This window comes from Podarcis muralis, chromosome 5 (genome assembly GCF_964188315.1).
Source record: "Podarcis muralis chromosome 5, rPodMur119.hap1.1, whole genome shotgun sequence".
Classification (NCBI taxonomy): domain Eukaryota; kingdom Metazoa; phylum Chordata; class Lepidosauria; order Squamata; family Lacertidae; genus Podarcis; species Podarcis muralis.
Window position 1 is genome coordinate 42,779,210 of NC_135659.1, and position 24,053 is coordinate 42,803,262.

General features: G+C 42.5%; 1 protein-coding gene across 6 annotated transcripts in view; it reads right to left on the reverse strand.

The window, feature by feature from the left end:
* Positions 1-24,053, reverse strand: part of FGGY (FGGY carbohydrate kinase domain containing) — a 162,576-nt gene that overhangs the window by 104,877 nt on the left and 33,646 nt on the right. For all 6 annotated transcript variants that reach the window (XM_077928691.1, XM_077928690.1, XM_077928689.1 and 3 more), the window contains one exon: positions 6,343-6,458. In XM_077928691.1, coding sequence (XP_077784817.1) covers positions 6,343-6,458 — 116 coding nt within the window. The remainder of the gene's footprint in view (positions 1-6,342; positions 6,459-24,053) is intronic.

The window sequence follows — 24,053 nt, forward strand, 5'->3', positions numbered from 1 at the left end:
GGAGTCCACCATGCAGAAATACAGGATCACAAACAGGAAACCAAACTTCTCTCTCCACTATTCTTTCAAAGCACAGCTGGTTAGGGAGGGACTACGTTCAAATGAGCCAATATGGTATAAACCCTTCACTTCTTATTTTCCCCCTTTTGGGATGGAAGGAGAGAGGAGCATGAGAGAATACAAGACTCAGATTAGATTTCTCCCTCAGCAATAGGTGACAAGGCAGGCCCAGGGTTTATTTAGAAGTGGTATTTCCCCCCACACAAAAATGTTTGTTTTCAAGACTTGTGGAGATTTGTTTTGAATTCCAAGTGAAGCCTGAAAGTATATAGTTTCATCACATATTTAGTGGGAATATATTCATAAAGGAGTCTTTGTGTTACCTTTTAAAATATAAGGTACCGACAACCCCAGAAATAGCTATATCATATCTACAACATTTTCTACTTTGGGGAAAATGCACATTGCTTTGGGAGTGGTGGGGGAAGGACCAGGCAATGCATAAAGCCTTGCTATTCAGTGAAAAATCATTATTTGGTCCCTTAAGTAGCCCCTTAAGTATGAGAATGAGGACGAAAATTTATCAGGCCATTTAAAAAAACAGATTGCAGCCTTCAGCACCTCAAAGATCTATAGTTCATGAAAATTTAACAGATGTTGCTTCCCCACTAGCCATTTTCTCTGGAATTGGCAATCTTGTTTGCTTACTCTTTATGAAGAACCCAGACAACGACAATGTAAAATTCTTGCAGTCTATGTTTTCTTTCCCCCCACCTTGATTTGCAGCAAATCTTGTACATCTTTTGTGCGGATTGTGTTCCAAAGTCAGTGCTTAAGGGGAAAATCATGTACTGTACAGTTAGCATTACCTTAAATCATCCGTAACATACATTCTCCTTCCAAATTACTCTCCCTCCCCTGTCTGGCTGCGAGATGCCACTGCTTGTTTTCCTGTGCCTCTGCCTATTCCAACCTTGGTCTCTGTGCCTCCCTAAAGCCAGCGAGAAGGAACTGGATGAATCAGTGAGAGAGGGAGAGAGGCCTTCCCACCTTCTCCTCCCACTGATGGGACTGTGGTAGGCACTGACTGACAAGGGGCAGACCTTCCCTTCTTCTCCTCCATGGCAAAACTGGAGGGCAGGTGGAAAGAGCTTCAAGGGGGAGAAATCCAGGAATTTTATTTTATTTTTAAAGGGAGGATTAAGGAGGGAGGTAGAGAGAGATGGAGGCAGGCAGGTCCTAGTCACTGAGGCAGAAGGAAAAGGTTGGAATGGATCCTTAAACTGGATGGGGTCCTGGCAGAGGAAAGGGGGAACAAGGCAAACGAAGGAGTTCCTCGCTGCCTTTCCATGTGCTACAGCAGCCTTTCTCAACCTGTGGGTCCCCAGACTTCAATTGTTGTTGAACTACAATTCCCATCACACCTAGCTAGCAAGGCCAGAGCTCATGGATGATGGGAGTTGTAGTCCAACAACATCTGGGGAACTACAGGTTGAGAACCGCTGTGCTACAGGGACAGGTGTCCTGCTGTGGAGCACTTTTTGGTTTTTTTGGTTGACCATGCATAGTTGAATTTGCCTAAGTTAAATCCGCATATGATGTGACTCCATTGTACAGTGCTATGCAATCACAGCAACAGCCTGACGAGTGTAGCAATGCAAAGTACCCTTGATGCTTTGGGGGACTCCTGTACCTTTAAATAAAAGTACACAGTCCTTCCCATTTTATTGCTTTCTGTTTATCATAGCGGGTGGATTACCAATGAGTAAGTTTTTTTCAATTGTCTCACTGTCAGTTCCTGTTCCTGTAGGGAGGCGGTAGACAAGACTTTACTGACTTATTATATCCAGAGAAGTAATTGTGTAAGCAGATGGATTTCTGCTTGTGCATCAAAACTTTGCCTCCCTTTTGCTTCCCGTGCACCATATCAAATCTGTTCTGGGAGTTCCCCGACCCCACCCTCTGGAGCAAATTTAGGGGCGTGGGGAGAAAGAGGGTGAAATTATGTTTGGTGGAGTGAAAGTTGTTCTGTTCACACAATGACATAATTTAATTGGTGTCAACCTTTCCTTTTCAGGTAATAATGGAAAAGCAATGCTTCAGCACAGCAAAGCACACCTCATGTGGAAGCAACTGGAACAGTTAATATTAATGTAGGTTATATAATACCATAACACCACGGGTTTCATCACCAGAAAACATGAATGCTAGTGTCCTTTTTTGTGAGAATTTCCCCTTTCATGAGCCACCTTTTTCTACTACGAAAACACATGGATTTAATCTACAGTGGTGCCCCGCAAGACGAATGCCTCGCAAGACAGAAAACCCGCTAGACGAAAGGGTTTTCCGTTTTGGAGGTGCTTCGCAAAACGAATTTCCTATGGGCTTGCTTCGCAAGACGAAAATGTCTTTCGAGTTCCTGCAGGTTTTTTTCCCTTTGCCCCCCCCTTTTCCCCAAGCCGCTAAGCCGCTTATCAGCTGATCCGCTAAGCCCCTAAGCCGCTTAACAGCTGATCCGCTAAGCCGCTTAACAGCTGATCGCTAGGCCGCTTATCAGCTGATCCGCTAAGCCGCTTAACAGCTGATCCGCTAAGCCGCTTATCAGCTGATCCGCTAAGCCCGCTAAGCCGCTTATCAGCTGATCCGCTAAGCCCGCTAAGTCGCTAATAGCGCTAATCTGCTAATCCGCTAATGGGCTTGCTTCGCAAGACGAAAAAACCGCAAGACGAAGAGACTCGCGGAATGGATTCTTTTCGTCTTGCGAGGCACCACTGTATAAAGTTCATAGCAATTCAAAACTTAATTTTATACCCTTAACATATAGCTTTGAAAGGAGATTAGACAAAATCACGGAGAATAAGGTTATCAATGGCTACTTGCCACGATTGCTATATTCTACCTCGACTACCAGTTTCTGGGAATCAGAGGTGGGGAGGGTGCCATTGCACTCGGGTTCACTTTGCAGGATTCCTGAGGATGCCTGGTTGGCCACTGAGAGAACAGGATGCCAGACTGGATGTAACTTATTACATTTTATCTGCTAAATATATATATATCTTGTGAGGTGAGTTATGGTTGACAACGCAAATCCAAAAACAAAACAAGAACTGAACAAAGAGTCCTGGAATTTACGTGTGTCTGTCTGTGTGTGTGTGTGTGTGTGTGTGTTTGCAATTTAAGCAGCAGCAAGAAATGATCCCCCCCCCGAATCCCCGAATGTATAAAAGGGTGGTTTTCAAATTGGTGTCCTATTATTGCTGGTTTTTCATTTTTCTCATCCTAATTTCCCTGTATTGAACTGTCAGGTTTTTAAAGAGATTTTGCTCTCGTTGGCAACATGCACATTTAGTTGTTTTGGGGGGGGGAATGGGGGGGGGAGCTTTTCCCTGTCCTTGAAACGCACTATATAAATATTGTATTCAATCCTTAGCTTGCACTTCATAAATAATTTATGTTAAAAATTTCTCTTCGTGGGGCTCGTCAGCCATTAGGGTGCTCAAATTTCTGTTAAAACATTTATTTACTGCTTGTACTCTTTTAGTGTGTGGGGTGGGAGGTGGGGGAGGGGATTCTAAAAGGTGCATCTGGTAATACCAAGGCTGCATTAAAGCAAAAAGAAAATCTCAAAAACTCTAAAGGTTTAGGAGACTTTGCTTATACTCTGCTACAGGAAGAACAATGGATTAGGTTCAGAGCTTGCAAGGTTGTCAGAAAGGGATCCTTGCCCCCTCATTCCTGCTCTAGGCTCTGCCCAACACCTGTATGGAAGCAGGAATAGTCATCGCCACCACCTGCCACTTCAGGCCAGGGCTGGGTGGGAAAAGCAAGAAGCACTGGACTTGTTTATAGCATTGGGGGAGCAGACTACCAATGGGTCTATGAGATCCATCCAGCAACGGAGGAAGCCACTTGGGAGCCAGGGGCGGTGCGGGGCGCACCATGGGACCTCCGGAGTCTGCCTGCCTCCTCCCACTCAGCCACCCTATAGCTGGGGGGGGGGCAGCGGGCAGACCACTTGGGCAGCACAGAGCCTGCGCACGCCCAAGCCACCATGTCTCTCCCAAGAGAGATGCGTGGCTCAGGCACAATGCAGGCCCCGCAATTAGTGTCGCCCGGCGTTTTGCCACCCCCCTCAGTGGTGGCACTCGGGGCAACCCGCACCCACCGCACCCCCCTTCCTCCGCCCCTGGATCTATCCTAAGTGCTGCCCTGCAACTGCTAACTACAGCCAAGGATGGCTTCCTGTCACTTTTGGAAGCAAGCAAGGTTGAGCCATCAAGGTTTATTCTGCACATCCCACAAAGAATGCAGTAGAAGCTAACCTGTTCTCTTAGGGACACATCATATAGAGAAGAGGGCAAGATTTGCTGCCAGAGGATATTGTACTACAGAGCGTCAGAGACAAATAGAAAATATAATTCTTTAATTAAGGATACAAAATATACACAGAGAAACCTAGGGTACGACTGGTCCCAGTAAAGACGACCTGAGTCTCCCACTTCCTCCTCAGCCTCTTTTAAATCCAGCTATCTTCCTAGCACTCTTAAGCTACGCCAGGGAGTGGCTCTCTGGGCTCTCTGGGCTCTTTGCTTTGTAAGATGCAGAACCTTCTGGGTTCTCAGAGACAAGGGGGAAGAAGAGCTAAACACAGTAGGACCTGCAGGCTCCTGTGAATCTGTCACAGCCTAAGCCACCACCTCCTTCTCAGCTGTCTGTTCTACATCTGCAGTGTTCTCTCTCTCTCTCTCTCAACCCTGTTACTTGCGCAGCATCCCCCCATTCCTCCTCTGATCTGTCTTCCTTGTCCCAACACCACTCCCCCAGCTCAGAGCCTTCCTCTTCTGAGGCTTCCCTATGCGGTTCTGCAGCTGGAATCTCCCACCACTCCTCAGTGACCAGCCAGTCCCTGACAATTGTACAGAAGGGCCTTTTTTACCTACAGTTGTAAAAAGTAATTTTTCGACACCTAATGCATCTCTTTTGAAACTTTATGGATTTCATTACTGATATCAAATTATTTCCATTTAGTGCTGCTGCATTAAACTGTTATAGAAACTTGTTCTCTAAGTGGCGGTGTGTGTGTGGGGGGGGAGAATCAGGTAATTAACTTTGAGGGATGAGGGGTTTGGGGTTCTTTTTTACACTAATGTTCTCATTAATGGCATGCCTGCTTAGGACAGCCATTAAAAGTCCATTAACTGAACAAGGAAACTTGAATAATGCTATCCTGGAAAATTTCTAGTAAATGAACATTACGGTCTTTTAATGGAAATCTGCTATAAGAATCTTGCAATTAGCAAGTCTAAAATTCTAATTATACATAGGCTTCAGGAAAGTTCACAGCAACTTAAAGATAGTGTAACAAGCTGGTGAAAGGAGTGTGGGACAAGCCAAGAGTTGAGTTTAGCACATTGTTTTAAGCTTGCTGATTCTGTTGATTAGCAGCATTGCACATGCAGGGGTATAACAAACTAAAGCAAAATAATGATGTTTGCATATTCCTTGCCACTGGTCTAAAGATCTGCTTTGTATCCAGTCAAGTGTGCTTAGGCAGCAAAGATACACACACACACAAACAAACCTATACACAGACACAAATGGATATATGATAAATGAATGTTGCCAGTGGAAGCAGTACTATGGGGAGTTTAATGTAAATGATACGAATTATGAAGGCTGGCTTTTGCCCCCCCCCCCCTGCTATTAAGAGAGAACTAATTATGCACAAGCCCAAGAGTGAAAGAGTCTTGGTTCTGGAGCAGCCCTCCTAAGGAAAGCATCAAAATGCCAGAATGCTCCCCTTTTCACCTATTGCTAGATTAGGAGAGGGGCATTTTGATGGCAAGCAAGAAGTTTCAGGAAGTCTCTCTCACCCAACATCTGCCCACATTTCCCCAGGGAAACCTAAACCACCTACTTTTGAAAATTAGTGTTGTGCATAATTAAGGACAAATTGTCGTGGTGCACCCAAAATTGCTCACTTTTAAAGCAGTCCTCTGATAGATATAGTATTGCCAAAACATATAATGGGAAATCAGGCTGTGAGAATCAGGCTCAAGTGCTTCCCCTTCCCTTGCTTTACATACGATAAGACATTGAAAGTTCTGTTTTTAAGTAGACACAGTTCCTTGTTATTTCAGGCCTAAGGGAACTGTGGCTTGTTAAAACAAACCAAGATTAAGGTTTGGTTAAGTTTCAAAGCCCTTTTCTCATGCAGTAGAGGGAGAACTACACAAATGCACGGCTTGCCACAGCATGCTCTCCTAACAGGAAACCACTGTTTCCCACTGTGTCTGAACTGGGCTATTACCTAATTAGAGGAAGTAGGTAATATACATTTACCTATTTTTGCATAGTTATTTGCCACCAAATCTTCCAATCCAACCAGCTTCCAAAAACTATCATCCCAGCCTTTCTCCGAAGAGTATGTCCATTTACATACCAAAGTACACAGAGATCTGTGGAGGAAAAGAAACTCACGTTACATTTCATTATCAACTCTACCTCCCTATCTACTCAGGCAAAACTCTTACAGGACCCAAAGACTCCTTTAACATTCAGTAACAGTTTAGATCAAAACTCTAAAGAAGAACTAAGCATTCTTCAATTATACAAACAAAAACAACTATAAATACTGGATCCCCTCTTTCACTTTCAGCTGTTTGAGATGTCTGTCTTTGACTTGACGATTCCCAGTATATTGATGGGATTCCAGCAGTCAATATATAGCCGCTTAAAAGTTTTCTATGCAAAACAGGAGGGCAAGAACATAAATCCTTAATACAGAAAGCCATAAAAAGAGATTCTTAATGTTTCACTTTTCAGATCTGATCCCACCTTTTCAAGTTTTTTCTTCAGTCATGAGAACAAAGGGTTTGGGTAAAGAATCTTGATCACCATCCCTGAGATCACTAACCTTTTAAAAACATGCTGTATGGGGCTGTCAGTCACTGCTTAGAGAGGTGGCAAGTTTGACATTCCAACATTGCAGCAACTACTCACAACCAAAGGGACATGGTCAGGCTGGATTTACCACAGGCCTAGAATCTAAAGCTGACACCATCTCTTCCTGCAATTGCAGCCACCATGTAATATGGGAAAGATACAGCCCACATGAAACTTATTTTGTAATGTGCTTTATGAATTATATATATAATTCTTTAGATACATTTCTGCAGGAAATACATCTTTGACAGCAGTGGAGTGACTTGACTCATGGACACACCAAAAATGAAGACAACCGAAGGCAGGGCTATGCAAACAACGCCTTGAATTGAGGTTTCTAAGAACATCAGCCTTCATGTAGCATATTTTACAAGGCACTGGAATTTGTATTTCCAAGATGCATTAAGTTTGACTACGCACTGTGTTTTGCCGCTCTTAGGAAAACCATGTCTACGGTTTTCTTGTTTGAATGTGGCTGTTTACCCAAGCCAGGAAACTGCGTGTGCTACCTCAGAACACTGTGTTTAATCTCCTTGCAAGAGAGAAACCCCTATTATTTCAGAAAACTGCAAGCAGAAGACTATAAGCAGCAACATGCAGATCACTGAGTCACAGATTTAACCTCTGGAGGAGCTTGGGAGTTGCCTCAAAAGGCAGAGGGACAAAGGTGGCAAGCACCTTTACAAGGAAGGGTGCAGACCTTCGCTGTTCCAGTCAGTCATAATAGAAGCACGAGAATAAAAATCATAAGCACAAAAACATGCTTTTAAAAAAGTAAGAGGAAATCCCTGCGGGTATGGATAAAAATATGGGCAGTATGTGGTAAAAGTTTTAGGAACAAAAGGAACCTTTGGCAGGAGACAGGGCTTTCAACACACAGGATGGCTATGTAACAAAAGAAGCCTAGAGCTGCTTCAGCACAGACCTATAGAAGTACCAGTATTCCCTCTACCCCACCCAATGTCGTCCCAGACAGAACATTCAGCACATTTAAACCCTCTGGCAAGCCTTTGTTTTAAATAGAACTGGGCGTTGGTGCTGTGGAAGCCTTGAAAGAGCCACAGGTCATCACATGGAAGAATGTAAAAAGCAGCAACTATTCCCTACAGCACTACGGTTAATGACAAGCATATTCATTTCAGGAAGAGCCGGCATTACAGTTACAGATACAAGGCATGGGTAGATGTCATTTGTGTCTAATGGAGGCACCAGGGGATTGGCCAGAGGAGAAAAGAAGAGGGGATAAGTTTGCTGCAGGCCAGTCAACATCACCAGCTGCATTACAAAGAACACTTGGATACACAGAGCCATCCTTCACAAGCAGATTTATAAATGAGAGGCATAAAGCTTCCAGGTATCAGCTGATACAGTGGTGCCTCGCAAGACGAAAAGAATCCGTTCCGCGATTCTTTTCTTCTAGCGGTTTTTTCGTCTTGCGAAGCAACCCCATTGGCGGCTAAGCGGATTAGCGCTATTAGCGATTTAGCGGGCTTAGCGGCTAAACTGTTAAAAGGCTATTAACAGCTTAGCCGCTTTGAAAAGGGGGGGGGGAAGCGGGGGGGAAATGGCGAGACTCGCAAGACGTTTTCGTCTTGCGAAGCAAGCCCATAGGGAACTTCGTCTTGCGAAGTGCCTCCGCGACGGAAAACCCTTTCGTCTTGCGGGTTTTTCGTTTTGCGAGGCATTCGTCTTGTGGGGCACCACTGTACTTAACATCAGTTAAGTATCATTACATAAAACTCCAATGGCACTGGTCCTGTCCATTATTGCCTTCAGCTTTTTATTCACTGTGGAGCATCAATTTCTCTCTCTCTCTCTCTCTCTCTCTCTCTCTCTCTCTCTCTCTCTCTTCTCTCTCTCTCTCTCCCTCCCTCTCTCCCTCCCTCCCTCTCACAGACACACACCATAGCTGTCAACTTTTCCCTTTTCTTGCGAGGAAACCTATTCAGAATAAGGAAATTTCCCTTTTAAAAAAGGGGAACAATTGACAGCTATGACACACACACAAACTGGGGAAGAGAGAGAATACAGAATGGTAAAGGCAGGCTCTGGGGAAAGGGAAACAAATACTACATTGGTCCAAGCTTTCGAAGTAAGGTTTAGCTAAGAAAACCACAGACGCCCAAGGCAATTAGGAGTTTAGGGCCAATCCATTAATGGAGCAGCTGGGCCACGAACACATCCTTAGCCCTGCTGAACATGCTGACTGGTGTGTCTGTTATCACATGACAGTAGCACGGCTGGCTCCTGCCCCTGGAGTACCCCATTTTGGAGCTTTCCACTGGCTGCCACCAGGGGGTGGGGGGTACCCTCCCAGCGGCAGTTCTGCCTGCATCTTCAGCTGGTATGACTCAAGAAACGGTGGCTGATAGGGCTGGGTGGGGAGACACCTCTGGCCAATACAAGTCCCTCTCAGCCCAGTGCACAAAGACACTGGACTGTACCCTTAGCCAGTAAGGAAAGGGAGAGGGGAGGCAAGCTGGTTAAGACAAGGGTGAGAAGGGAAACAGGTATCAGCTCTGTTGAGGGACAGCAAATTTCCATTCCTTCCTTCCTGGAACTGTTGCCATTCCAATCGATCATTGTAAGAATTTTGTAACGAAGATCCAGTGCCCAGGTTTGCTCTTTTTTCCTTGCTCCTCCCAATCCCTTTAACCTCTGTGCCATGTATTTCAGATTGTAAACTTCAGAGGCTGTACTATTATTAATATTCATATGCCACTCCAGGAGCCTTTCTCAGTTGAAGAGAAGATTTAAAATGAATGAAAAATATTCGAATGAATGAATGAAATCTGGATCATGTAAATAAATAGGAAACAGCACATAAGTGACAGGACTAAGCAGCAACAGATTCGGTTTTATACTTTGTCCCCCTCCTTTTTAGAGTCACTTCCCATTTGTTAAACCATGAACTGAAATCTAAGTACTTGTACCTTGAAGCAATTCTCGGATTTCAAGCACATGTATTTAGGATTCGGGACATTAGATTTTAGACAGGGATGGACCTTCTTTGGTGCTGCTCCCTCCAAGGCCTTCCTTTAAAAAACTTGCATAATATTTGAATAAATGGATGAAGTCAGAACAATATAGCTGGGATGTTGACAATTCGTATCAGCTGATACTTTCTGCTGGTGTTTTGTGGAACAGATTTCAGATTATAAATGTCGATTCCCACCCTTCCCCTTTTGCTTTCGGAACCAAATGGTGATCTGGGTACGGGAAGGTTGTTTCCATATGGAAAACAACCTTACTGATTCAGTCTGTTGTCTATTTCAGTGGTTCCCAATTGGGGGGGCGGGTCTGTGTAACTCATCCAGGCAGCCCGTGGCACCATTCACATAACAAAAACCACGGGAAACGGAATTTTCAAAAGTGGCTTGGCTTCTGAAAAACAGGGGGTCCGCAGTTCTTAGCTAATTGAGAACCACTGGTCTATATGATGCTTTCGTATAAGTTAAAATATGGCATATGGTATCAGTATGACATGGTTTTACTAAAATTCTCACTTAATAGCGCTCAAAAATATATTTCACAGCATGCAATCAATGTTTGCATCTGTGCTGTATATCCTTAACAGGAAACAGGGTTTCTTCTACTTGTCAGAAGAAACCTCTGCAAAAAAGGGAAGCAGGCACCCTAGGAAATACCGAAACAGATGTAATCCAGCTGCTGCACTCCAGGTTCACCAAGGAACTCCATGTATACCAAGGATATCTTGGCTCTGTTTTATGGCAGCCTAGAAACGATCATAATTAACATCAATAAATCAAACAGCTCCAAATCACAGTGCCAGCTCCTCAACTTTTTGTATTTATTTTTTGAATGACTAAAGACAAACTCAGACCTTTCTCAAGTTTTGAAAAATAAAATAAAAATGAAGAGAACACAAAAAGAACACCTAGTGGGTTGTGCTAAGATTTCATCTCATCTAGTGTTCCAATTCCCCCACTGACCAGCCGGGTGTATCTATGAAGCTCATAAGTAGAACACAAAGGCAACCCACCCCCGAAATTACCTCTATCTACTGATATTCAATAGGGACACGGGTGGCACTGTGGGTTAAACCACAGAGCCTAGGACTTGCCGATCAGAAGGTCGGTGGTTCAAATCCCCGCGACGGGGTGAGCGCCCGTTGCTCAGTCCCTGCTCCTGCCAACCTAGCAGTTTGAAAGCACATCAAAGTGCAAGTAGATAAATAGGTACTGCTCCAGCGGGAAGGTAAACGGCGTTTCTGTGCACTGCTCTGGTTCGCCAGAAGTGGCTTGGTCATGCTGGCCACATGACCCGGAAGCTGTCTGCGGACAAACACCGGCTCCCTCGGCCAATAAAGCGAGATGAGCGCCGCAACCCCAGAGTCGGTCACGACTGGACCTAATGGTCAGAGGTCCTTTACCTTTACTGATATTCAGGGGCACAGAGACTCTTAGCAATGAAGGCTTTATTCGGCTACTGTGATTGTTAGCCATTGAAAGACCAAACCTTCATGGATTCTCTTTAAAAGAGCAGTTTCAGAAGATCAGAAGTTACCACTGCCCACTAACTACACAGGAGGATATCTGAGAAGACAACACCTAATGAAAAATATTCCCCGAAATCAGGAAGCTATGACACTGTTTTAACGTGGTAAGCATTGCTTCATCTACCAAGTGCAACATTTTATGCCCTAGACGGTATTCTGCTGTAGTCAGTGCTGCCAATAGTGACCTCAGTTAGTGAACAATTAAGGTGTAGTCTCCAACATACAAAGTCCTAAACAGCTCAGGATCCAAACCTGACTTGTACCTATGTCACTTTTGCCAGAAAAAGAAAAGTGCCTGAGGCCTGAATAATGAAGGAATCTTCAGCCACCTGGGTGCACCTCAACTCCCAAGCAAATATCAAGAGTCATGTGTCAAAGGTTAATGACAGCCTATACAAAATGTAATGAACCCAGTCTATTCTGCCTCTGCAGAGATCTCCAGGCCATACCCAATGGTGGCTTTCCGCTAGCTGAAGGAGGGGCACCCGATTTCCATGAATGCCCCCTTGTCAATTGCAGCCCTCCATGAAATATCCCATAGTGTTCCACAGAGAGTCACCCAACCTTCAAGAGAACCTTGGTGAAGCAGGGGGCTGTATTGAGTATAAGGGACAGGTGAACATCAGGTGCCCTGCCTTGTAAAAATATTACTGGGTACAAACTCCCTGTGTCTACTAGAAAAAATTCCAGGAAATCCTTGAATTCCACAAGACCATAAAGATTAGAATTTTTCAGACATCTGCATGGTAACCTAGCATTCTTCTTCGTCCTAAAACAAAATATTCCATACACTACTTTTGAAAAATACTATCCCACTACTTTATGAGTATTCTTCAACCAGACATGCTGTTTCACAAAGTCAAAGGTTTTCCTGTCAGGGTAGGAGAACACCCTTGCAATTTTCTACACCCACATGTGCAATTAATCTTCTCTAATTTCAGCCACTCCCTGGCAAGAGTCCATGTTATATTTAACACTGGACATAGTTTCAGAAACGGATACTGTACACAACCAGATTGTTTTCAAAGACAATGTAACAAGATAAACAGAACCCTTTGATCTTTGGGAATTCTCTCGCAGTCTTTCTTTCACCCAAATTTGGAAGTGACCTTCAATTAACATCTTTAAGCAAACAACGTTATCCAGAGTGCAATTTGGGTGAAAACAGACCACCATTGCAACCACGGACACGCTCACCTAATCAAAAGCATACAAACAGTACGTGTTTTGTTTTTTGGAAAAATATGAAGACTTCTATTTATCCATACAGCCACATCTTAAAATTCCAGAAACTTGCGTATTTGCGAGAGCCCGAAATTCATCCTATGATGGATTCAAATTGCAGGCCTCCTGAACTGTGTCCTCTCATAACCAGCCTATATATTACAGCTACATGTGGAAAACGCTTTACATTGCAGCTGTTATGTGTGCTGAGCTGTTCGTGGGCAATAGTCCACGAGTTTGATTGCTTTACGTCACCAAAAATGTATACGAGGATCCATTTGCTAAACATAAATCGCTTTGCGTGGCATAACAGAACTATTGTAATAATTGGGCTGAATGCCTAAACTGTGAACCAGGAAGACCCCAGTTCAAATCTTGACTCTGCCCTAAAATGTGCAAAGCAGTAAACAGCCTCCCAGCATTACCACTGTATGGATTCTAGAATGGATGTAACTAAAGACCTACCTTAACTGCAGACAGGCTGACTAACCTTTGGGGTGCTCCCAGTTTTATGTATGTTACTTAAGAATATTTAGGGCAATCCTGTAAGCGGGGATAAGGCTGGGAGGTTGCTTTGCTACCTTGCAAATTTTATGGCAGAGTCAATATTTGAACTTGGATCTTCTTTGTTCGCAGTTTAAACATTTAGCCCAATTATTACAATTATTATTTTTCTTTAAAGCACCACATGCACATTCACACATTTATCTATGGTACTTTAAGAAAGAAAACATGGAGCAGGTCAGATGGTTTCTTGGTGACATTATGAAGACCAGTTACACACCAGTGCTATGCATAGCTAGATTCTAAAAATTGTGTTATTTACAACTAAACACTGCAGTCAATACACATGATTGAACAAAATATACAGGAAGGGTACTTCTAGAGCAGCCTGACTGTTCTAAAAACGTTGTGTAGCTTTATTCAAAGACTGAAAGTACAGAACCAAACAGTGCTGGCCACCATCTTTGATATTTGACAGATGTCTGATACAAGAGGAAATAAATTATTCATAATGAAGATGACTCTTGCTAGTCGAAAGCTGTCAAAATTCATCTTCCTTTTCTTTATTTGTGCATTTATCACTGAGGGCAAGTGTCAAACTACACATATGAGAATAAAAAAAATGTTATCTTTAAACTAACGAGAGAAATTTCTTTTGACAACCATAGCAGCTGCTAATGGAAAGTGTTTCTCTACCAAAGGGCAGATCAATCTTGAGCACCTCAAATCATTTTCATAATTCCGATGCCCATGTACTGACAACAATACTCAAATAACTGGGTAAGAATTATCTTTTTAAAGGTAACGTTTGTTTGTTTTTAACAAGATTTATATACTGCTTGACTAGAAACTAAAACACTAAAACTCTTGATAACCCATTAAAAACAGGTGGTTGTTGCATCAGTCTGTTTTGAGAGACAATGCAGTGTGCCTCCGGGGTGTTAGTAGGACTGAAGTGATCTCCTCCGGGCGCAAGCCTAGGGAGTGTGTATATAGGTCTAGGGCTGCCAAAGGGACAAGACCCGCCCCCCTCTCAGCCTTGCTAGTGTGGTCCAAAAGAAAGAAGAGCAATACATTTCACACCAGCTTGGCTGCAGAAGGTGCTGGAAGGAGGTGTGCAAGGCGCTATCCAACTGTAGTAGGAACGTCACTCCAGATTTGTGTAGGGTTTACTCCTCAGCATTTTCTTCTTCCGAAGATGTCCCACAAGGCAACCAGAAGTTTAGGACCAGTTTCCCTGTTGGACCCACTATTAGTCTTGTCCACTCAATCCAAACAGTCTCAGACAATCAAGCCAATGTAAAGATGTTCGTTCCTTAGCTACTGAACAAGAGGAACAAATAAATTCCAACACTATGATTCTAACAATGGGTCCATCCACAATTCCCTTTGTCCTGTGATTCCTTTCATTTGAACTGTGACTACTAGGCATGGGTCCAATAGGTTTTTCTTATGTCTCGCTGCTTTCCCTGGGGAAACCCACTGTTTACCACTGAATCAGAACGAACATCAATCTGCAGCAAATCCAGCTGATGTTTGCTCCAATTCAGCAGTAAACAGCAGATTTTCCTGAGGTAAGCAGCAGGACAAAAGAAAAACCTCTTGCCTAGAAGTCACAGACTGAACAGAAAAGTGGATGAGCCCATCTCCTCAGAGGTAAATCCTACTGAGTTCAATGTGGTTCACTCCCAGGCATGTGGGTTTAGGATTGCAGCCTAAGTATGTCTCAATAAGCAATCTGTTTCTTACTTTTTAAAAAGACAAACTCAAACAATAAAATCTACTACAGTGTTATTAACATAAAAAAACAAGAGGCAAACAGCACCCTCCCAAAAAAACCCCTCTATCTCTTACTATAAAGGTAAAATTCAAATTGACCCTTAATAATGTGGTATGCTTCTTTGTTTTTAAACAACAAACTGTGACCTGAGGGCATGAGTACATATGCAGTCCTAAACCTCCCAGGTGAGTTAAGTAATGCCTGAACTTGTTTCACACTGAATGCTGTCAGACGTGGGTGAACCAAAAGGGTGGAGTTCACCACTACTACAACCTCTGGAGAACTCTCTTATGCAGCAGTTTTAATTCAAACCGTTCCATTCCTCTTAATATAAAACAATAATTGAAAGCAAGTGCAGAAGGAGTGCAGCCGTGTAGAAATATCATAGGCCAAAGGTCAATTTGATTCTTCGGAATAAGGGGAAAACATGCAAATGCATTTTGGGAGCCTCTCAAAAATCCAGCCTTATCTTTGCTGATGTTTATATTCCTTGCTCAGGATCTGAATTAAAGCACACACAAGAGACTAACATTATGGCCCCTGTCCGTCCCACCCGGAAGCCTTCCCATCTTCCCATCTCACCCATCTGGCTGGTGGTGAGAGGAAAGGAGTTCTTTCTTCCTCTCAGTAGCACTGCTTGGACAGAGAGGGGTCCTGATCTCATTCTCATAATTCTCCTGAAGATCCTTCATTAGTACCACATGTCCCCATTCAGTTCAAAATTAGGCTTGACAAGTGAACTATTTTCATTGGGGCAGGGGGAAACAAGGTTTACACTGAGCCCAGTTTCAAGTCAAATCTGATCGATTCCTCGCCTGGGCCGGTTTACTCCAGTGGAGATCCCTCCATGGGCTGGATCGCGCACACGCAGCCACACTTTCCGGCATCTGTGTCTGCACAGACGCGATTTCCGGTGTTGGTGTCTGCGCAGACACGATTTCCGGCACTGCGGAAGCAAGTCCCCATGCCGCACTGCGCCGGTTTAGTGCAGTGCGCAGGGACTCGCCAAGCAGGCAGCTCAGTTTGCGGGCGGCTCGTGGGCTAGTTAAATTACTCCCATGGGCCGCTTGTGGCCCATGGGCCTTAGGTTGCCTACCCCTGTGATAGAGTGTCCTTGCCTCTTCGCACCCCTGCAGGGATTTCCACACTGGGAACCACTGATGTACAACCATGTTCACACACTGTATACCCCCCTTGCAGTGCTAGCATTAGCCAACATGGTTGATGTTTAGCAGTCTTTATGCACTGTGTGTGTATCTTTAAGCAACAGGTTGCAATGTAAGCATAAACAACAGGTGAAGTGCCCCCCTCTGTAAGCCTGCCAAGTGATTTCCATTGTGTTTAATGTGTTTATTGTGCACACCAGTCAATACCCATGCACACCAAGTGTTTTTCCATCCAGGACATGTTAAAGCAGGTGCATGTATGGACTAGCAACACTGCAATAAAGAGCTTCTTTTCCAAACAAAACAAAAGCAAGCAGTCTGCAAAAATAACATGGCCTATCATATAACACAGAATTGGTAAAAACATAGCAGGGAAAGCTGATAGTAGGGAAGAAAATAATATTTAACGAAAAAATAAAAGCCCTCAGAACACATTGTATATTCAAAGCTCTGGAATTGTTGAACAGTTTTCCTGAGAAGGTGAATGGCAGAATAACTTACTTCTAAGCAGGAGTCAAAGTGGTTAAGTCTTAGGGCAAATAACTTGAAAAATTGAGGCATAAGCTGAAGTCAGAAAATGTAAAGGAATGCAGACTACCCCAAAACACAGCGGCTTTGTTTGTTTTTTCTGCCACCTTTCCAAGGTTCACGTCTGGAATGAGGATAAACAGTTCTCTCTCCTCTCTTTTTCTTCTTCTTTTTTTAAGTTGCAGCATTCAGACTTTATGAAAATAAAACATCAGACTTGCATTTCACATATTTTTTTAAAAATGCATTTGATCTGACTGTAAATTTTCAGGTACAGCAAGATGAATGGTGTTAGGCTCCAGCATATTAAAGTTATTTCAGCCAGTCAGATATTCAAAAAGGTTGGCTCGAAGCAGTTTCCTTAAGTAACATTTTTCCAAGGGGGGGGGGTGTTAAACGATATTTAATGAAATTGAATTGTTCTACCTGCCTTTTATCATATATAAAAACCAGAGGGTTTTTTCCCCCTTTGCTTTATTAACTGGCATGTTAAAAAAAAGTCTGAATATAATGCTTGCAGATTTGCTTTCAGCATTAAAGATACAATATTCATAAGTTACTTTGGGCGAACTACTTGCACCTACAGTTCCCTCCTATTAAGATAATTCTAAGACAAACTCTGTGTGCAACCAACATTGGAAGGAGTAACTTGGCATACCCTGTAGAAATTTTGCTTTCATTATGAAGAAAAAACTTTAAATTGGGAGGGGTGGGGAGGGAGGGAGGGAGGGAGGGAGGGAGAGGGAGAGGGAGAGAGAGAGAGAGAGAGGGGGGGGGGATGCCACTAGACGGAAAGAGTCATGTGCTTTGCTCCTCAAGTCTTTACATAGTTTGATCAAAGGGACATCTTTCATAAGAAAAGATAGTGTTACATGCCACCCCAATCCCCGAGAGGCGAGAGATTCCAGGGATACCAGGAACGCTTACTAGGGTTTGTGTTTCCTTCTGGACAATGAGGCACAGTGGAGACTGTGGTGTCTTTATGATATTCGGTTTATTTAGATAAATATACAACCTGAGACTAAGATAGTGGGGCTTCCAGATTTATACTCGTGACGGTCCTGTCCCTCCCATTGCTGCCACATTGGATTCAGACTGTCAGCCCACATTGTGCTGTGACCCCCTTTTCTCCAGCTTGTCATCTGCTACCCAAAATGAAACTATTTGTCCTCTTGCTTACATCAGCCCACTGCAATTCTGAAACTTCCCCACCCAACTCTGCATTGTATTTTGCCAACTACCCTGAGCCCAGAGCAGGAGTTCTCCCTCTGCATTGGCAGAGAGACTTTTTGTTGATGGCTTCATTGATGGTCCATTCACCCTGTCTTTTATACTCTTCTTAATGGTCCATCTCTCCAGGCGATTATTTCATCAGGAAGCCAGCCTGGCTTATTTTTTAACAGGTCTTATATTTTAAAATTCAATGTCTGGCACCCCAGAATTAGCTGAGAGAGCTCAGGCTCTGTATACCAGTGGCACAGCTCATGCACAGGCTAATTTGCTTAACATATAGGAAACAGTGTCACACTTCATCTCAAAGTAGACAGACACAAGAAATTGAGCTTTCGGAACCAGTGATCTGGCTCAACATACATATGCCCTCATTTACTCAGGTTTATAAACTTTAAAATGTTCAGGGTGGCTAGTGGGAAGTTGATGTTGTCAAAAGCTCTTGCATCAGTCAGCAGTTTTAGTAGAGTGAGTGAGTGAGTGAGTGAGTGAGTGAGTCGGAGCTTTGTTGTGGCTTCAAGGTCAAGTTCACATGGCCAACTGATCAGGAGGAAGCTATCCTTATTTCCTGGCAAGAATTCTAACAACCATTTTTGTAATGAGTTATACTTCTGTGCAATTAACAAACTGATCCAAGCCAACACACAAAGGCAGTAGTGATCATTTACTTGGGATGACATACATCCTGAAGGGTGTTTTAGGCAGCATTTCCACTTCTAATTATCCCTTTAAAAGTGCACAGTTCTATGCTGGCCTCTTTGCCTTCCCTCCTCCTTTGCATGCCATAGCAAGAGGGATTCTAGGCTTTCGTCCTACAGTAGGTAGGGATGGATGAAGGAACCAACAGAGGCTCAATGGCTGTTTCTTCCCTTTGTCACATTTTGAAATTCCTGCTTTGCCAGGGGTTGGACTAGATGATCCTTAGAGTACCTTCCAGCTCAACCATTCTGTAGAGGGACTGAAAGTATAAATAAAAACACAAACAAAAGCTGCTCCCAATAATCCATTCCCTGGCCCACAGTTACGTTTCCCCATGTGATTCCAAGTTCTAAAGTTGAACAGGACAGCAAAAGTTCAGAGTCTTGGCCCAACTTCACGTTTAAGTGAATCCCTAACAAAATATGCTGTTTCTCAACACTTGTAAGATGAATTGATATTTCCAGTTGTAGACTTAGCTGAATTATTCTCAGAAGCGGAGAAGCAGATATAATAAATAATTATATCAGCCTCCTTTTTTGCTGGCTTTTTTTTTCTTTTTTGGAGGAGACAGAATGGATTGAGGCTGCATTCCTATGCACACTTACTTGGCGCAGCAAACCCATGGAACTTACTTCTGAGTAAGTACTAAGAGGATTGCGGTTTATATTAGGCTTGAGAAACATTTCCAGGGAGATCCAGCTGAAATATTCATGGGCACCTTTTCTGTTAATAGATCAGATATTGTCTACTTGTAGCTGTGAGTTTTATTATCCTTGGGTTTTAAAAATGAAAGCTATAATCATGCTTATATGATCAACCATAACATCTGCATACATCAGAAGGCTGAATGTTGTCACAGTAATGAATGCAACATTTAACCTTAGAAGTTTTCTGCACTACTTTTACTGTTCCATGCTGCTCTAAAGCCATACCCTAAGGGTCTTCTAATTAAAATGTAATTGCATGCTGCATGTAATAAAAAATAAACACTTGTGGAATGTCTTTGACTGTATATAATTTCTGTTGGTTGAACTGTGAGTTATAACCTTTCATATAAGGAACACCTTAACAGAAAGGCATATTAGTGAAGGACAGAAAGAATTCTACACACTCCTCCACATATTATATATTTAGAAAGATCAGCTCTCAATATGTGGGAACATCCATGTACAACTGACAGTTAAAGGGTACAGTATCCTAATGAAATCAGAACCCATATTCAGAGGCTTATAAAAAAATCAATAACTATCCTTTACTTAGTCGTAAGGTGGCAGATAGTCTACTACAACTCAGCAATGAAAACACACACGAGATATGTCAGTGTTTTAAAAATGTATTATTGAAAGTCCTATGCCTTTAGTATACAAAGATTTTATGGGCTTTTTTTGACAGATCAAGCATAACAGTGTGTTATTTTAAAGGTTATGGAGCTGGACAAAATTGATATCCCTCTTATGCACAAAAATGAGCTTCTAAAGTATGAGCTGCTAGGACACTTATCTTTTCCCAGGTAAAAGGCTGCTCTGGGCATAAAGTGAATGCAAACATAAATGGCATTCACACACAGAGAAATACACACACACACACAGTGTTACCAAACTCTACTCTAAATACCATTTTTGTTGTTGTTGTTAAGCATGGCCTTTGCTGGCTGCTGATGCTGCCCACTGTAGTATTTTAAGTATATTTTTAACTGACTGCTTGATTGCACTTGTTTTTAATTATATTTGTTTGTTTTTGTACTGCATTTCACAACACTACCGTACCTTGCCCTGAAATGCCAGCATAACAGTGTGGCAGGTAAATATCTTAAAAAACAAGCAGGTAAGTAAGATGACAATTCAAGCTAAACTCCAAAAGCACCACAGCGTGATAGCACTTAGAATATTCAAAAGACAGTGTTAGAATTCTTAAATACCACACAATATTTGCTGTCACTGCAATGCATTTAAAGAACATATAAGTAGCATGCAGAGGGAAAAGGCCAGAGTATCTGCATATACCAAGATCAGGTCAATGTCCCTCAATTGCTTTGGGAAGTAGAATCCCTAGCCATCCTCAAAGCTGAATTGATAGTAGCCACATAATTTCCTTCACTAAATTGCTAACCTAACATTCAACTCCAAAGCATGACTATAAACTGGGAAGAAACTCTGAACTGTTAAACCAAGCTTCTGTTTTGTTTGTTTGTTGTTAATTGCACCAAATCCCCTTGTAACTGAAAAAAAACCAGAAGCAACTAAGCAAGATGCATGCCCATTCAGATCTTCTTTGAAGGCCAAAAGAAAAAGGAAGATCTTGCCCCAATTTCTTCACATGGAACAGGAGGACTCATCGGGCACAAATTGACAGGCTCTGCCCTGATTCCACTCTGAGTCGCTTAATATTTTTATTCATTTATTATTACATTTATATCCCACCTTTCCTCCAAGGACCTCAAGGTGACGTACAAGGTTCTTCATCCTCCCATTTTATCCTCACAACAATGTGAGCTAGATTAGTTGAGCGGCTCTGATTGGCTGAAGGTTCCCATGAGAGCTTCATGGCTGAGTGCGGATTTCAGCCTTCCCCCACCCCCACCCCTAGCCCAACTTCTCATCCTTCGTTGACCTGCTTGCACCAAACCATCATTTCCCTTCAATACTGACGCTACAGCTAAATTTTGGTACCCAAAAATGTTTGGGTAGAGAATGCACAGAAAAGGAGAGAAAAGGCAGGATATATTTCTACAATGCAGTAGCTTTCTAATTTTCCTTTACTAAGTGTGATGCATTCAAGGAAGAGGAGATGTAAAAAAAGATTAAGAAATCCAATTTTTAAAGCAGGGAAGGAAAGAGAATGCCTAAATTCTGGTAAAAAAAAAAGGACTTTGGCACTTCTTACCCATTTTTTTATTAAAAAAAAAACAAGCCACATTGGGCAAGAGCAAAGAGAGCCTCAGAGCCAACACCACACACACACACACACACACACACACACACACACACAAACTCAATCCCTGAGCTCATTTTCCTGAAATAGAAAACTACATACATTTCTCAAATTTCATATCAAGCCATTGCATAGCCCAAGAACTGCAGGGAAGAGCAAAGTGCCAAAGCTGTTCTTCAGCTTGGGGGAGTAAGTAACTGGAGAAGAAGAAGAAAGAGATGATTCTCTCATATCACTACATTTCTCATTCTCAATCAAAACTTACAAGCAGTGCCCCCTTCCCCGCATCATTTAACAACATTTTTAATAGGCCTGCTTATCAAGAAGTCTTTACTTTGTCAAATTAAGACACAGTGCTTTGGATTAGTGAGACTCCTTAAGTTCAGCATGACTTCATGGTTGGCTCAGAGTTCAATGTCTCAATGGCAGCCAGCCAGCCATACACCCACTACAATTCTGACTCCCTCCCCCATTCCCTCGCCTTTTTAATAACAAACTAGTTCATTTTTTTTCCTTTCCTGAAAGCAAAAGTGCATCATACAAACTGAAAGAGTGAACAACCATCGCTAAAAACAGAGGCCCGAAGCACCTGTTAAAAGAAACAAATAAAACCACAAAAAAATATTTTAAGGTTGGCTAGACCTTATAAAGCAGCATCCTGATTAGATGTTTCAAATCTGTTAGAAAATGAGAATGAAGTTTCACTGTGAATTGTACAACTCTTTATGTTTTGTAATGAGGACAGAAGCAGTTCTCAGAGACAACTCAGGACAAAAGCAGTTCTACTAGGACAACTCATTGCTTGACTTTGGTTTAGTAGCTTTTAATTCAACCCATGTAGTTTATAGAAAGCTAATTCCCTCAGTTGTTCATTTGATACCATTTTTGTCTATTATTCAATTTTACTACAGTGGTACCTCAGGTTAAGTACTTAATTCGTTCCGGAGGTCCGTTCTTAACCTTAAGCACCACTTTAGCCAATGGGGCCTCCTGCTGCTGCCGCACCGCCAGAGCCCGATTTCTGTTCTTATCCTGAAGCAAAGTTCTTAACCTGAAGCACTATTTCTGGGTTAGCGGAGTGTGTAATCTGAAGCGTATGTAACCCGAGGTACCACTGTATTGCATTTTATAACTTAAAATCTGGGTGTTTCCCTCTAGTTACTATTTCAATAATTAATATAATCTGTGACTAAATATTGCTCTGTTGAAGAAACTTCCATCTAAGTATCTCCCAAATCTGGATTGTGGGACAGAAGCTTCTGCCCATTTATTTTTTAAAAAAACCTCCTCATTTTGATTTCAGAAGCTCATTGTGGGTTTTGCATTTTTAATACACTCATCCCTAGCTGAATCAGTTACCCATTTAAACAGAGTATTATTATTACTACTAATAGCTTTAACCAGAGCACCATATAAAGTAAAATTTATTGGAGTTTATAGTTGGTGGGTGGAGAAGGGTGGTGAGTCATGCACTTGCTGAATACAAATGCTGAACTTTGAAGAAGATTACTAACACATTCGAGAAAAACAGCTCCCTATTCCCTTCATCTTCCAAATTTTGCTTAACCAAAGTCTAAACGAGTATCACAATGCAAATACATTTTAATCAAATTATTTGGTATATATATGGAGAGAGAGAGAGCGAAAGAACTCCAAGATCAGATAGTCACACTTTTTGCAGCTGGGATACTTGTAATTATGAGAACAGCACATTAACTGTTCATTGGTCCAGATTAGCACTATCAGAAAACAGTATATATGTGTCAAATTTATAATTGCTCTTGAGAGTTTCCAAATAGCTGGAGATCAAGACAACTTGCTCCCTTAGTAAAAGAGAGAGAGAGAGAGAGAGAGAGTGCCAGTGCAGCTATGTACATACAGTGGTACCTCAGGTTACATACGCTTCAGGTTACATACGCTTCAGGTTACACACTCCACTAAGCCAGAAATAGTGCTTCAGGTTAAGAACTTTGCTTCAGGATAAGAACAGAAATCATGCTCTGGCAGCGCGGCAGCAGCGGGAGGCCCCATTAGCTAAAGTGGTGCTTCAGGTTAAAAGCAGTTTCAGGTTAAGAACGGACCTCCGGAACGAATTAAGTACTTAACCCGAGGTACCACTGTAGTAGTTAAGGCTCTGGAAACTGAAGATAAATGCCAACTAAATTTCAGTTCCAGGGGAAAGGCAGCCAAAGGTGACCTCAGAACCTGCCCCAGCTTGACTGCCTCCTAGCTTCCCAAGGCTAAATATCCTGAGGGATAGAACCCCTTCCTCCCCAAGGCGAACTATTATCAACTGCCATGCGAGAAGAATCCTGGCATCTTTTTAACATGTTATTATTGTTTATTGTGCTTTTAAAATACGTACTTGAATGCTGCAAGCTGACTTGGTAGGTTTATTTTCTGAAATGCAAAACGTAAATAGCTGCAATCTATAATATCTGAATAAAATAACACCAAGTTTGAAAGGAATAAAAGAAGAGGGGACTGACCCACCTTTAAGCTAGGTGACGAGGAAAGGGACACAGTT